At 42.2% G+C, this 16575-nt stretch overlaps 1 protein-coding gene across 7 annotated transcripts in view; it reads left to right on the top strand.

Annotated features, from left to right (window-relative positions):
• ptprz1a (protein tyrosine phosphatase receptor type Z1a) overlaps window positions 1-16575 on the top strand; it is a 68779-nt gene that overhangs the window by 23795 nt on the left and 28409 nt on the right. For 2 of the 7 annotated variants that reach the window (XM_037106102.1, XM_037106108.1), the window contains exons 2-8: window positions 781-843; window positions 5815-5994; window positions 8367-8518; window positions 9088-9183; window positions 12463-12529; window positions 12620-12777; window positions 15218-15368. In XM_037106102.1, coding sequence (XP_036961997.1) covers window positions 781-843; window positions 5815-5994; window positions 8367-8518; window positions 9088-9183; window positions 12463-12529; window positions 12620-12777; window positions 15218-15368 — 867 coding nt within the window. Of the gene's footprint in view, window positions 1-780; window positions 844-5357; window positions 5711-5814; window positions 5995-8366; window positions 8519-9087; window positions 9184-11087; window positions 11275-12462; window positions 12530-12619; window positions 12778-15217; window positions 15369-16575 lie in introns of those variants that run through there. The other 5 variants (XM_037106104.1, XM_037106103.1, XM_037106107.1 and 2 more) reach the window with 5 other exon arrangements.

Raw genomic sequence — 16575 nt, 5'->3', positions numbered from 1 at the left:
TTGTGTTGCTTCAGTGCTGCAGCCTGCGGCTGTTTTCAGCTGCTCGGTGGGTGAAAATATGTGTTGTTGGTTTTTTTGTTGTTTTTTCCTGGCAGCTGTTCAGTGGAACCTCAGCAGTGACTCGGTGTCAGACAAGAAATCAAATGAAATCGAAACAGTTATAACACATCAACAGTCGAGCTATGAAATCTATTGAAGTCCAACCAGCGAATAAATCTGTCAGGTCAGGTGATTAAAAGGACGACTGTTCATTGTTGAATAAACAAGACAAGACAACAAGTAGTCAAGAATTTGTGGTAGACAGCGTTTGACAAAGTCGATAATGTTTCTCCAAACACAACAAGTCTCGTGTAGCGTTTGTCTCTGAAGTACGACACAGTTTAGAGACAAAAGCAGACGGGCTGGTACAACGATGCAGCGACAAACAGACACTTTTTTACAAGGAAAGAAACGACTGAATGTTTTGTGTTTAATGCCGAATTAAGAAGAAGGCACTGATGATTCTGAATCTGTTGTAGCCGTTTCACAAAGTTTCTCCTCACGCAGCAAATCTTAAAATTGTGTGTTTTGTTAAAAGAGTCTGGTGTGTTCACAAACATCTGCAGCTGATATTGATCTTCTTCTTCTTCTTCTTTGCTTTCTTGTTGTTGTTGTTCTTCTTCTCCTTCTTCTTCTTCTTCTTCTTCTTCCTAAAAGGACTCCGCAGATGAATTAGTTCAGCCTTCATTAATTCTCCTTGTTCGTTCTCTAACAGTCTTGTCCGTCTCTCTTGTCTTGCAGCTGAGGGATATGCATACAGGAATCAGCGCAAGTTCTCAGAAGACATCGACTGGTCGTACGCAGGTGAGTGTCACAGCAGCCGCCGCTCGTCAGGAACATGAAGTGAACATATCTGGTGTGGAGTGGAAGGAAGTGTTGATGTGGAGCAAAGGTACGATCGTCTTTTTCCTCCTCGGAGGACGAGCTGCAACAGCACAGACTGATCGTATTCCTGCTCCCAGAAGATGAACTCTCTGACCCCCTCATGACCTCATTACCTCAGACTAAATGTGACTTTTTTGAGAGTGAGAGCAGACGAATCATCAGGAGGTCATTTCTTGTTTTATGCTGCGGCTGTGAAGAGATTTTGAATGGTATTAACAGGTTCAGGTCAGTAAAGGTGTGCTGGACTTCTTCTGCAGAGTCAGAAAGGTAGAAATCATGTTGCACTAAACAGAACAGAATATGATTAATTCTCTGATGAAATATTTGTCAAATAATTCTCTTTAGTTCTTTGTTATAATCGTTGTGTTTTGCTGTCTTGTTCTTATTGTACAGACATCTAGTTGCTCTTTTATCTGTAAGTGACAAACGTGAAAAGGACAAATACACAGACTCAGTTTGATCTGGTTTGAAGTCGCGGATCAGGAGAAGATGCCGTCCTTCTCTGCAGAATCACATGAGTCCAATTTCACCCACTTTAGTCTCATTTTAAGGATTTGCATGTGAATATAAACACACACACACACACACACACACACACACACACACACACACACACACACACACACACACACACAGTGTGTTTGATCTTCATCAGAGGAAGTGTTTTCTCTGCAGAGAGCTCGACAGATTTAATAACAAAAAAAGGTCATTTCTCCTCTGATCAGATTAATATCACAGGACGAGTTGTAACAACTGCTGGTGGTTTGTAGACTTTGATATTTTATTTGAAGCAGCTTGTAAACACACAGACTGTCAGATGTTCTTCTTCTGATGTCGTCAGTGAGGAGGACAGACGACCTTCAGGGTCCTCTGCCTCTGCTGCTGCCTCACTTTTAAAGCAGAAATGTCAAACGTTTGTTGGTTTCGGCTTCATAAATGAGAGAATTTGCTGCTTTTCGTTGTCATTTATGGCCGAAGATGAAGAGTTGTTTTATAGTTTTATAGAGTAAAAGAAGGAAGTGAAGGAACCAGACGGTCCTGCAGAGCTCTGACCTCATCCAGGTGTCCAAAGGCACCGAAAATGTCGTGTTTAAAATGATGAACAGGACGTCTAGTTTATTTCCATCAACAGCATCATACAGATGAATGTATATGTTTGTGTTGGACGGACATCAAGTGGAAACTTTACAGCGACTTAAGAGGGAAGTGAAGGTAAATATTTAGAGCTCAACAGGTGAATTACATTTATGATCCTTGTTAAAAGTACAATAAAGAAGAAAGCCATCAAGTTAAGAGAGAGGCTTCGTATTTAAACGTTTCAGGACAAATCTCTTTTTATTCCCTCTGAAGTCAGTTTCATCCACATTATAAGATAAAAACAGGTGAAGCGTCGTCTTTGAGTCTCTCACTGACCTCTGTTATAAACATTGTCGTCAGAAGTCGTGAGCGGCGAGGAGAAATACAGTACCATCAGAACCACTGATCTGCTCAGTGGACACAGTGAAGAAACACACAGGAAGAAAACAGGTGTACTTTTTATATATTTAAGGGTCAGACTGGCCTTTAGGCTTTGAAAACGTTGAGTACTTGAGTAGAAGTAAAGATGTCGTGCTGAAACATTACTTTGGTAACAGTGAAGTCGACCACTCGAGGAGGACTGAAGTCAAAGTTTTTGTTTTTGAACGTTATAAAAGTTATAAAATGAACGTAGTGGAGGACAAAGTACAATATTTACTTTCAAATTGTCGCAAAGAGGAAGTAATTATGTCTCTGAACTGAGTACTGTACTTCAGTAAATGTACTCAGTTACATTCCATCAGTCAGTGGAGTGTTTTTAAAATGCTTTTCTTGATTTAGATATTTTTATTCTGTCTTTATTTTTTACTTTCTGTGTTTGAATTCACTCATTCTGTCCTTCTGTAGCTGTGTGTGTGTGTGTGTGTGTTTATGTGTGTGTGTGCTCCATCCATTGACATGCTAATATCCGTCTGACCTGGTTGAGCTCTTTGTGCTCTGGAGGGGAAAAAAAAAAAAGCTCTGACAGCCAATCAGAGCTCCGACAGGGAGTCACGTGACCGCCGGCGTACCTGCTCATAAACACAACAGCTGGCTGAAACAACACTGCAACACATAATTAGCAGGAAAAATAGAGAATTACCCGCCAACATCTGTAGGATAACGGAGACGGTTCGTTACGCTGAACATCTGGGTGGTTTTTTGTTTTCGGACGAGAAGATTCTGGATGTTTTTATTCAGATATTCACTCTTGGCATTCTTAAAAACCTGATTTTTAAGTAATCTATCATCGTAAACAGAACCGAATGATACGTAACAATCAAAGTAGAGACATTACAGGAAGCTGGGGGATGATTATTGTCCTCTCAGCGGCTGTCGACGCAGCTCTCGTCATCTCTACCTGGATTCAATGCTTCTAATCACAACCTGTAATTTAGACATCAAGCCTTTATTGTGACGTGATGATATAAAGGTTTGTACTCGTTGACGTCTGGATGGAAACAGGTTCTAATGAGCAGATGATAATAATGATTATAATGATGATGATGCCGGGGCCACTCCTGACAGCTTGCAGCACCGTGGATGTTTTTATGGCTCTGTTCAGTTTCAGGGTCAGTGAAGTCGATACTGACTGAATATTTTATACACAGGCTGTTTTAAAGGAACAGTTCACCCAGAAATGTAAAGTCAGTCTTTAAAAAAAACAGCTCACTTGTTTTTTTAAAACCTTAGACAATGACAGAAAAAATACATAAAGTGGCTCCGTACATCTCTAACAGCAAAATCCAAGTCTGCAGATGTGAAGAGATGTTATTTATTATTGTTATTTACGCCGTTAACTTCTGGTTATGATTATACTTTTAACTTAGCGGCGACAGTGAAGATTTCATCTTAAAAAAGGGTGTGAATAGCTGTTTTTCTGGACTTCTGGAGTCTTTGATTATATGGATTATGGATTTATTTGATTGTTTTTCCGTTTTAAATCAAGTCTCCAGCTGCTTCAGTTGTTTAGCAGTGATTTCTTGGTGAACTTGGTCAGCAGTGGAGGAAGTTATCAGCTTTACTTAAAGGCAAAAAAGTACACAAGTTTTACCAGAGCTCACTATGCAGAACAGTTCCTTGCTGAATGCTCTTCGAGGTCCTGAGAGTTGATATATATTGTATATATGCAGTTGAAGTGAATCAACCCGGCGGATGGCAGCTCTTCAGTCTCGTCTCCAGTCGGTCTGAGAGTGAGGACAGTAACTCTGAGCAGATGTGAACAGATCAGCATGTCGTCCTGTAACTACAGGAGTGTTTCTGGTCAGACGTCACATGCTGCTCAGATTATATCTGGTAATAAAAAGAGCCTGAGGTTGTAGATCAGTCTGACATGAACACGAGCTGCTGGATTAAATCTGTTTGGGCTGCAGCTGACACACACTGAGTGAACCGCTGCAGGAGGATCATTCGTCTTCCTGCGCTGCAACACTTTCCTCTCTGTATTTATGCCGTCCGTCATGTCGGCCTGCAGCGTGTTAGAAACCTGAAGGTTGTTGGCTGCAGGCTGTATGTGACAAAAGTCTGCCGGAGCTCTGAAAAATGTTGGACTGTGACCTTTATGAAAGCTTGTAAGAGTGAAAAATGTGAGCTGATATTAACGTTAAAGCCAGAGCGCAGCAGCAGCACAACAGCTGGAGGTTATTAGCTCGTTAGCTCGTAGCTAGCGCTCCCAGAGCAGCACACCTGTGAGCAATCGTTGAGTATAATTAGACAGAGAGAGAAGTCTGCACTTCATCAGTCGAAACGTAGGAACGATGTCACCCGCAGCTGTACGGAGGAATAAAGCACGTTAATATCCTTCGTATCATTTCACAGGTTCAGTTTGATTAAAGTTCAGCTCAGCTCACGTCTGGGCAGAAAGACGTCTTTAAAAGTCATGTTTGTTCAACTCACTTCAGTTTCTCTCGTCCTGTTTGAGTTTTACTGTTTCATCGTGTGCACTGTCAGGAGGACTTTCCTGTGATGCTGCTTCATAATAAAGCTTTGAAATTATTGAATAATTATTGTGATGAAGTTAAAAGAAATGAAACGTGTTTGTAGCTGAATTAGCGCAGCCTCTTTGTTAGCGGTGATGGCACTATGGTCATTTTTTGTTTCGCTCTCCTGTAAAGTTGGTCTGATTGCACTTACACTCTTCTGGTTCTCATTCATGTGATCGATGTGGTTTTTTTCCTCCACGCTGGTGGAAATAATGCACATAAATACAGCCGACCTGACAACTTGACAGCTGTGTGAGTGGAGGGGTTGTGAGAGTTTTGCGACCTATAAACAAAGTCAAAAGTCACAGAAGGTTTACAGAATGAGAAGTTAAACACACCTGTAGGCGAATCAAACATGATGAGATGCTGTTTCACCTCAGTCCTCCGATGGAGATGGTCTGACTTCCTGTGGAAAAATATCTGGATTTGTTTGCCATGAAGATGGCTGGAAATGTGAGCAGCTCTCCTTAAAAAGCAACAAGTTCTGACACGACAACACGGAGGGAAACGTCTCCAGGTGTCCTTCCAAAGATCCAGTGATTTGACTCGTGGTCGGCTGTTTGGCAGCCATGTTGGCTCCTCTTCATGTCTGACCGCGACAGGTGGATATTCATGTGAACATGATGTGCCACGTTTGGTACAGATGTCAACCTTGGATGTATCTGTTGCTGCTAACATTATATCCAGGTGGGCTGAATGGAGACGACTTGAGTGTCAACTGTTGGCAAAACTCTTCTTGATGCATTCAGGTGCTTTCAGGAAGCTCCAGTGCAGTAGCAATAGTTAACATGTAGTCGTTAAAAGGAAGCTAACGCTAACATTCTTCTCCAACATTCGTTTTCTGTCTCTCCAGGAACATTAAACCAAAACAACTGGGCCAAGAAGTTTCCGTCCTGCAGCAACGCCAAGCAGTCTCCCATCAACATCGAGGAGAACCTGGCTCAGGTGAAGCTGCAGTACCAGAAGCTGAGGTTTGACGGCTGGGAGAGCCTCACAACCGACAGCACGACCATCAAGAACGATGGCAAGACGGGTGAGAACCAAAACCTGCCGGTGTGAAGAGCTGAGGGCTCCGTGGACTTCATCCACATCCTCCTGCTGTAACGGTTTCACTTCCAACTCAGCCACTTAGACGTTTATTTAGACCGCTAGAGTTTGTGGTTGATGAGTCGAAAAGGCTCTAGTGAGTTTTATTGAAATTTGTGTTTTACGCTAATAAATGGAGTCTGGTGCGTGTGGAGGCTGTGTTATTGTGGGAGGTTTCTGGCTAAACGAGTTTGTACTGTACTAGCTGGTGAACATAGCAGAGTGTTTAGCAGCTAAATGTTTCCCTCTGCAGAAAAAACAGATAAAGAGACTGAACACTGAACACTGAACACAAACACGACAACAACTCACAACTCAACTCTGACAGCAGCGGGTCGCTAACATGTTAGCCACGACTGCTTTACGTCTTCTTTAAGGCAGAATCTTGTGACTTGTTTCCTCACTACAAGGTTTCTTTGCTTTGGCTCTTATATCATCTGCCATATTTATTTCAGCTTTTTATTAATAGAACTTGTACATTGACCTCAGCAGGATTTATCCCTAGAAATTAATAAAGTGAATGTAAAATGAAAAATTGCTACAAAGCAAAGATGTATTATGTTTTTTGTGCAACGTTTCGGGCGTCCACAGATATTTCTAAAGCAGTTTTCTATCAACTACCAACCACAAAGGACAAAATGTGAATTTATTACTTAATTTGGTCCATAAAGGCGACGTGGCAGCAGATAGAAATGGTTTCGATCCAGTCAGCCTTCAGTTTTGTGCCCGGTGGCTTAAAATAGCACAGTGAAAGTGAAGTTAACAGGGAATCAAACACTGATCATAAGTCTGCAGACATTACAAGATTTTTAGTGAAAGTTAAATTAAAAATAACCATGAAGTTTAGATTTCTGACATTATTTAAGGCGTCTGAACCTTTTCTGAAGCAGTTTTTTTGTGTGAAGTCTTTACTGAAAACTGCCTCTTTCCTCAGCTCCTCTTCCCCCTTCGACCCCCTTTCCTTCCTGAAGCGTCGCCCTGCTGTTTTTCTAATGACGGTTTCTCCCAGATAGAAACAGACCGATAGGGCCTTTTCTCGTACAGTACAGCGGTGTCCTATTGTAAAGGATACTGTTACCAGTTTCTCATTTGACAGGATCGAGAGCCTTTTATATATTTCCTCTCTCTAAGTGGCGTGAAACACAATAACCTACAGTGTGCATTCAAGGTGATTGTTAAGTGAAATTGTAGACAAGAGGGATCCCGCCTCGCCTTCTCGGAAAGCTCCAAACAGACGAGTCCAGCGCTTCTTAGCAACGGGACTCTCAGCGAAATAAGAAGCACTCTGTTGTCGTTGTTGTTCGTCGGCCAGCTGCACCAAAGGCTTTTATAAATGGAGATGTTTGGTGGACAATCTGAGCACGATTCAGGGCCGACAGCACTTAAACCTGTTTTTATCAGCCCACAAATGGGCCCAGTGTAGGTTCAAGGCACAGGCTGCCATCCGTACACTCAGGAGAACACCCAGCCTCAAATGGAAAACTTCAGTGTGCAGTAACAAAAAAAAAAGGAGTTGACGGATCGGTTTGTGCCTTAATTCAGCTCAAACACACTGTTCAACAGCAATGAATCAGCGACGAGTCGAGTCAATATTTGTCCTCCCTGGAGGGGAAATGAGATTTTAGATGGAGTTTGAAACATAATAGAGGATAAGTCACACACACTGACAACAAAGACCACGTGAACCACACACAGATGAAAGAGGCGGACGGTCGGTTTGAGTGTTCAGCTGATCGATGTTTCTGCTGATTCTGTCGACACGTTCACGTGAAAAACGATCCCTTAATTCTGTGTTCGAGACGAGCAGCTGAGATGTACAGCAGAAGATGAAAGAGCTTCGTCAGACCATCAAAGAACGTTTCGATCCTCGAGGGGACCTTTTGTCGGGTCAAACAAAGAAGAAGATCCCTTTGTTGACTCGCTGTGACAATGCAGGTGTCAGCGGAGTTTCACATGCGCCCATCGTTTGATCCTCTGTACACTTATAATCCATCATTTCAGAGTGAGGTCAGACTGTGTTGGAGTCTTCAAAACTTCAGAAACAGATTCGAGTGTATGTCTCAGCCGCGTCTGTTTGTTGGTTTGTCAGCAGGATTACACAAAATCTCCTTAACAAATGTCCGTGAAACTTCGACAGAGGATGGGTCTTCTCGGCTTCGGTCGTTATTCCAATTTTTTTCTCCAAATTTGCCTAATTTTTTCAGGGATTCTGATGAAAACAACCAGGCATATTAAGGTGGCTGGAATCAAGTAAAAACAATGAAGCACATTTGGTGTCCTGCATCTGTTTCCTAACACCTGTGTCTTGTCTGTGCTCAGTGGCGGTTAATGTGGATGGAGAGTTTTATGTCAGCGGAGGAGGCCTCAGGTCAAAGTTCAAGGTTGGGCGCATCACCTTCCATTGGGGGCGCTGCAACGCCTCATCAGAGGGATCCGAACACAGTCTGGATGGAGTCAAATACCCTCTAGAGGTGAGACATCTCCCAATACGTAACGTATGTTGAGCTCAGGAACGTCGCACATGTCTAATGTTTACAAACCAGGTCCGTTCAGCCGGTTGTTCCGATGTGTTCTAAAGAGTTTTACACAGATATGAGTAAAAACATTTGGTTCTGTTGTGTATCGGGTCACTGAAAAAGTTACTGAGTGCTGAAAATAACAGACTGAACCATTTTTCTCTGTCGGATTAACTGTAAAAATGTAATATTTATCTGAAAGTATGTCTTGAGCTGCTGTGGTTCTGTGGTCAGATCAACAGGACACGTTCATGTGGCTGGAAATAAGATCTCATAATCTCCAGCTCAAGTTCAAGTGGAGCATCAAGTCCCACACTTCTGTTCTGTTGACTATGTGCCATGGCAGCCGTTTTGCCCTTTTAGTAACTTTCATGGATGAACAGTCGCAACAAAAAAACAGTAACATTTCTTTAATTTTGCCGTGAGTGATACAGAACGAACCGGGACAAAGATGGAGGAGACAACTGGGCTGAACACTACAGCTGGTCCACAGTAGCTTAACACACTTCTGTTTTCTCCCACAGATGCAGATCTACTGTTATGAGGCGCAACGCTTTGACTCTTTAGATGAAACCATCAAGGCCGGCGGCAGAATCACAGCACTCGCCGTCCTGTTTGAGGTGAGCATGCATGTGGAGACCAAAAGCAGAAAGAAGACCGAGCCATGAAATTCCTCATGCATGTGGTCTTTTAAGAGCCCTTTTATAAATACTTACATGATACATCCTACATATTTAGGGAGCATTTTCCCTCACAAGGGAGCAGCAAAACGAAACAGATGCTCCTTTGGTTTACTTCAGTTAGCTTTGGGCTAATGACTCAGATATCCCACATTCTGAGCATGATGTCTTGTAAGCTAACGGGGCTCTTGACGATAAACGTGATCTTATTCTTCTACATGACACAGATTTTTCAGTTAGAGTTGATGCTCAATTCCCAAAGTGTCTTGATTTGAAAAAGCTTTTCCGAAATCGAAAAAGTTTAAAATCACAGAATGACTTACGGGTGACTTTTTGCAGCAGATGAAAACTTTGCACTGAAGGAATGAATCAGAGTCCTGCAGTGTTATCACCAGAACGCTGTAGTGAAACCTCAGCAAGTGCACTTCTTGAATTGATTCATATGTTGGCGAAGGATCATTACTGAGCTCTTGTCTGCATTTCCAATTTCAATGCCAGGGTTCGTACTGAGCTTCATGTACTTTGTCTTCTTCTGTGCTCCGCTTTGCACATTTGTTTTGCCTCCGGCTGGTTTGGCATGTTCGAGCCGACAGAGGCCATGTTGGAACAAAAATCTGAAAAACGTCTGATGTTAAGCTGCAGGCGCTGTGTGTGTTTTGGGGCTGCAGGTTGGGTGTGGAGCAGGTTGGCATAACTAACACACAAAAGCAAGTAAATTCTGTTTTTGTGTTCTGCCAACCTGCTGGGTCGATCAAGCTGAGGGCGGTCTGGTGGCTGCAGTGTTGAAGGCCAGTGATAATCTTTGGTTTGAATCTGGCCAGAAAGTATTTTCCATTCTTTTCTCACTGTACCGTCTCTCCAGCGTTTGGTAATGTAAACTATTTAGAAAGAGTTGTACCCATTATTCCACTTGTGTTTAAGCAAACACTGACTGATGTCCCGAGACTTTTCTTCTCAATAATACATATGTAGCACTGATGGATTTCTCTGCTGATTTCCCGTCGGACCGGTTTAGCTGATGAACGCCCACATTCGTGTTTTTGGATCCGACATCAAAGTTTGTTGATGTTCTCATGAAGCTTTACCACCAGCCTGTTAGTGTCAGGCAATATTCAGGAATCCCAAAGAAACCACAGCACTTTTACTACAACCCAAATTAACACATACAGCTGCAGATTCCTGTAACCAGGTCTACTTACAGTACAGTTGCAGCTGCCAAAGTGCAAGATTTAAAGGTAACACTTCAAAGGCAGGTAAAGTTTTGCCACTGAGTGTATAAAAAATAGATTGCAGGTGAGCAGAAGCCCAAACAGTTAGTCAAAAGTGTAGATGAACAGTTCAAATAGTTAGTATAAGTAACAGAAACAGTTGAAGTTAGCTAAAAGTAATGACTTAATGTAATTTATACATAAACAGTTGACATTAAAACCCAAAGTGGTGGACAAAAAGTTAGAATAGTTTGTGAAAATAAAGACTAATGGATAAAAAGTTTAAATATTTAGCTTTAGGTCAGGCCCCAGTACTTTCTTTCTAGATTGAGCTCTTCAACTTAAAGTAATAAATACAGTTAAAATTATTGACCAATAAATTTTGTGCTTGTCCTTGTTAAGCATCAGTTTACAAAGTCTTTTTTTTAAGTTGTTTTTTAAAAAAAAAAAAAAAAATCTTGTTTGATTTCAAACAGGATCAAAATATTATTGTCTCTTCATTCACTAGCAAACAAAGTGTTTCTGAAATTAGGTCCTCCTCGGGCAAACTGAAAAAGGGGCGTGTCTTCGGGTCTTTATGCGTGACGCAGATGTTTTCTACCCGGAAGTTATTGTAAACAAATGTTGGAAAATGGCCGCGGCTCCTTTAAGAAACAGAGCGGTGTGTGATTGGTCGAGCGATAGCAAGCGAGGGAATGCCGGCGGTGCTCGGAGCGGACAGGTGGAGCAGGTGGAGCAGATAGATGGAGTCAGGTGGAGCAGGTAGATGGAGTCAGGTGGAGCAGGTAGATGGAGTCAGACGGAGCGGAGGGAAAGATTAACAGTGAAGTCATGCAGTGGCTGTTAATGTACAGTCCAGGCTAATATTCATGCTTTTGCGTGTCCATGCTAATATCGATGCTATCGCTAATACATGCTAACGGCAGTCAGGTCAGGATGGTACTCAAACTACCAACCACGCCCCAGTTTTGTGTTTGAGAAAGACCGCTGGGAAGAAACACTGTCTGGAGGGAGACTTTAATACATTTAACATTTGGTATAATAAGATAAAAATATTGGTCAGATGTACTAAAGAGTTAGATCGCTAAATGTAGGCTAATGGATAAACAATGAAGATAGTTAGCTAAAAGTAGGCTAACTGTTAAAAGCTAAAAGTAGTAGTAAAAAAGTAACAGGCTAATTAGCTTAAAGGAGGAGTGGAAATGAGTGAATGCATGTGTTATAAATGTATATCTTAAACAGTTGGGATTATATTAACGTTGTTTCTAACATAACAGTAGAAAAGTGTAAACAGCCATTTGTATGAAATGTTATATGATTAGTTTTAAGCTAGTTATATTGCATTAGACTTTTACATTTGTTCCTTATTTCTTGGCAGACACCTGGCAGCTCCTCTGCATATTTTTTCTTCATATTTAAAAAGAATTTAAAATACAGAAGTAAACATCGGTCTGCACATTAGTTTTTAATATTGCTTATTTAAACCTTGCACTGGACATGTTGTGGTAGTTGGTGTTCCCAGCGGTTGGACACAGAATTGGGAGAGTCAGGAGAGTTGACTGACAGGAGGATGGCTTTTAATTTGTTGTCAGAGCGAAAAGCAAAAGCAGCTGTTTGGCTATATGTCAGATTTAAAGTCACAATGCAGAACCTGATAACGTTGATGAGGGGAGAGGAGTTGAGCTGTTTTCCCTCTGAGAAGTTGGAGGTTGTGCAGCCAGTGTGCTCGATCTTGTCCAGTCCTCCCACCAACTGAATGAAACTCCTCCCGGAGATGTTAAAATAGATCTGCTGTCTGCAAGTGCTGAAAAATGACCACAGTTTTGCACTGTAGATGAACAGGTCACAGGTCGAGACCCCTGGTTTATTTGATTCTGTCATATATTTAAAATACAGTATTTGAAGATGGTGATTTTTGACCTCCTGATGTTGAGCCTGTTAAACTGTGGAGGAATTATTTCCATCTATAGATAATCGATCAGAGTCATTTATGCTGGTTTTCTCTTCACAGACGAGCATTGAAGACAACATCAACTACGCTGCCATCATAGACGGCATCAACAGCGTGAGCAGATTTGGTACGTCAGATTCTTCTTCCTTCTCTTCTCTTCTCTTGCCTCTTCATCTTCTGTTTTGCTTTTTTTAAAACTGTCTTGTCAACCGTCTAGGAAAGAGCGCCGAGGTTTCACCCTTCGCCCTGCGAGGTCTTCTGCCAAACTCCACGGAGAAATACTTCATCTACAATGGCTCCCTGACCACGCCGCCCTGCAGCGAGACTGTAGAGTGGATCGTCTTCAAGAACACGGCGGTCATCTCCGACGAACAGGTGATGATGTTCAGCATCTTAATGATTTGTTAATCTGCCTGGTAGTAAAAGTGAACAGGCGCAGAATGGTTATTACGACACAAGGTCATAGTTTGTTGGGTTGTTTACGCTCGATTCAAACGTCTTTCGAGACTGTTAAGTATTTTTGTTTGTAGTTTTTGCAAGGGGTCACTCGGTGTTCCTCCTTAATTATTTTCTTCCTTGATTTCTATGAAGGCTGAACTTGAAATAATGACTGAAAAGTGAGAATGTTTTGACTGAATGTTGGTATAATTCAGTCAGTCAGTCACAATCCTCACAATCTGGTTACTAATTAGGAAAGAATCCCAAACGATTGTGTGTGAATGCAGTGAAATTGGTAGGCAGAGGTGGAAAGTTACCTTTGGTTTGATCAGTTGTGTCACCTGACAGACAGATCTTTATTAATGTAGGATACTGATGCTGATTCTCACACTCATTATAAAAGTGTCCATTCCTTTGTGAATTGTTGTTGAAACTCAGTAATGTAATAAAGAAAAGTGGAACAGTTTCTCACGACATTAGCAGACGTGCTGTGTAATTCAGATGAAGTGGTGAACTGGTGAGCGTCTCTGGTGTGTAAGGCTGAAACCAGTGGCTAGCTACAGGGCAGAAACCATTTCTGCGTGGCCCTTTAAGAGTCAGACGTCAACTTCGTGCCTTTTGTCCAAGATGAAAAGACGAGTGACACAATTACAGAAATGTCCGTAAACAACCTTTTAGAAAACGTGCTCTAAGAACTGAAAGGAGGAATTATCATACCAGAGCTCAGGAAACACACAAGTGATGGGTGAGGCAGGCTGTCAACAGAGTGTGTGTGTGTGTGTGTGTGTGTGTGTGTGTGTGTGTGTGTGTGTGTGTGTGTGTGTGTGTGTAGACTGCCCTTAGGCTGCTAGTGATTGACAGCCATACAGAAGCAGTCAATACATCCAACAAATATTAGCTCACAAAAGATCTTTATGGTGTTTAAGCTGGAGCACATGGACACACACACACACACACACACTTAACCGCACACACATACTTGCACAAACATGTGAGGACACAAAAGGTTTCTCATGTGACGCCTGCTGAGGCTCAATCGTCATCTTCCACTGGACTCATTCACTCTTAACACGCTGCTGTCTGAAGGCTGGAGGCCTCTCACACACACACACACACACACACGCATACGTTTGGACAATAGATGGCTCCCCTTTATGTTTCAGATTTTATCTGTAGGTAAAAAAGCAAAGATAAGCTAAAAGTCCAGACATTTAATAAGAATGTGTTTATCAGAACTTTGTCTTCCTTCTTTTCTCTCACATTAATCATCTGACGACCCCTCAGATTGATCTGGTGAGTCTTTGGTAGGGGACGACTTGACTTTGCTAGTTGGCTGCTTATAAACTAGATCCCCAAGACCGGAGACAGCATTAAAAACACACATTGATGTATCAAACAATCTAGTTTAACAACTTACCAGCACTTTGTCAATAGAGGGGCCACAAGTCGGACTTGAACCCTGGACCGTGTCTGTACTTTCACTTTCAAAACTTTAATTGAGCTCATAATAGATGTGTGATTGTCAGTCGGTGGGTTACTGAACGCAGGACTTGTATAAGGTATTTTTACATTGTGTAAAGATAGAGTCCTAACCACTGCAGCTTGTTCATGGGCGGCTGCAGGCTTCCAGGATTCTCCAGCTCCTCTGTGACGTGTCTCAGCTGGTTGACATTCCAGCTCCTGTCGAGTTGCCAGGGCTAATAGTTTAAAGTCACGACTTTAACAACCGCAAATGGCCTTAATTGCCTCTCAGCTAGGCTGTGCTGCTGCGCTGAGTCTTTGTGAGTCAGGGTGTTGTGTAACCAAGGGGAAGTGACTCACCTGGACAGGTACGGAGGCAGCCAGCAGGACCGATCCAGCATGATTCACGGCTCCTTCACTTCCAGACCGCTCAGAGAGCCGCTGCTGTGTGTTGTGGATGATTTACTCTCTTTACTTTATTGTCGTCCTGAAGACTTTCAGAGTTTATTTTTATCAGATTCTTGTCTTCAGATTGTATCAACACGTTTGTGTTTTTAAAGTTTTCTTCCATGTGACACATTTTCAGAACTGCACAATTAAAACAATTTAAATAATCACTCTTTAGCTTGTCATTGTGAAAGTTTATAGAAGAAGATCAGTCAATTCAGTGAATGTACAGAAAATATTTCACTCATGTGTTGAATCGCAAAACATTTCTCCTGGAGACCCAATTAATCAAATCAATCAATCAAAAATAATCACTCACCTTCTCCACTCTGCTCTGTTTTTTATCATAAACTGAATGTTCTTTGAAAAAACAAGACATTCCTCAGACAAACTGTTTACTCGTTGGGTTGAATGATCTGAACTGCTGATATTGTGAGGTGATTGTGTTGTCGTGTCTCCTGTGTTGCAGCTGGAGATGTTCTGCGAGGTGATGACGATGCAGCAGGCCGGATACGTGATGCTGATGGACTACCTGCAGAACAACTACAGGGAGCAGCAGGAGCAGTTCATGGGTCAGGTGTTCTCCTCCTACACCGGCACCGAGGAGGTCCTCACACCAGGTACGTGTCCAAAATCGGCACATCAGCTGCTGCCGGACTCTCCACCACAATGTGTTGGTGGTTGAGTCTCAGCTTTTTATTCAGTGCCCGTCTTTATATTCGTTATTATTACAACATCTCACCCGTCTGGTTTGAGACCTCAGTGTGACCCCTTGTATGACGAATCCCATGTTAAAGCTAATTAAATACGGTCAGAGACAAGTGGATCAAGTGATGGGGAAAAAATGACAGAGAGATAAGAATAGAACTCCAGTGACCCAAATGTAATCTCAGTGACGATGACAGGAGGTCGACTTGGTCAACCATCGATTTTTCATGCCGCTCAGTGGTTTTATTCGATGACTGGTAATGAAGTCACATTGATCAGTGGTTTTTGGAAGGGCTTGTTCTGACATTAGCGGCCAGAGGATCATGACTGAGTGTTGGATTAGGTCCAGTAAATAAAATTCAATACACATTTTTGTGAGTTATCAGATTAAATGTGGAATATCCTTGATTTCTATAAATGAAAACAACAAAACATGAGCACAGATGTTCAAAAACCTCTGATCTAGCTTATTCTCATGGGAAATACCAGCTTCAATTTAATTTGCCAGCAACAGGAAATGGTATTGATTACTGATTTAGTTACATACTAGCTAGAAATAAATAAATAAAATAAAAAAAACAAAAGTAGAGGAGCATCAAGTAGAAGATATTGAGAAACTACAGTCATTTCGTCAAAAGTGCAGATGGGTGTTCGACCCGTTCTCACTCCTAACACGTCAAATTAAGCAGCTTTTTCGTGGCCACTGCTTCAGAATATAAAGCTGTAGGAACTGTTCGAGTGTTGTTTGTGGGTGTGCTGCTCGAACAGGGCTGGAGCAGCGCACATCAGGACATACCTGGGGTCGTTAGGTGGGTCAAACACACAACTTCCCTCCAAGAAACCTAAAAACAAAGGAGGGATCATTACGTCACTGAATCTTGTTTCAGTGCCAGCAGTTTTAAAGTCAATGGGAGCTGCCTTGTACAATTTCTGATGAAGAAAACCCTTCAGAGGGCAGATTAACACCTGATTTTTCACCTCTCCTCTGAGGTTCTCTTGGCTCACGCTGCCCTCTAGTGGTTGCAGCTGGACAGACACAGACGTCAGCTTCCTCTTCTCGAAACAGACTCTCTGTCACTGTGTTTCCTGGCTGGCGACCGCACGTCTCTGATTGCTTGA

This window comes from Acanthopagrus latus, chromosome 8 (genome assembly GCF_904848185.1).
Source record: "Acanthopagrus latus isolate v.2019 chromosome 8, fAcaLat1.1, whole genome shotgun sequence".
Taxonomy (NCBI): Eukaryota; Metazoa; Chordata; class Actinopteri; order Spariformes; family Sparidae; genus Acanthopagrus; species Acanthopagrus latus.
The sequence above is the reverse complement of the archived record's forward strand: the minus strand, read 5'-3'. Positions and strand labels throughout refer to the sequence as shown.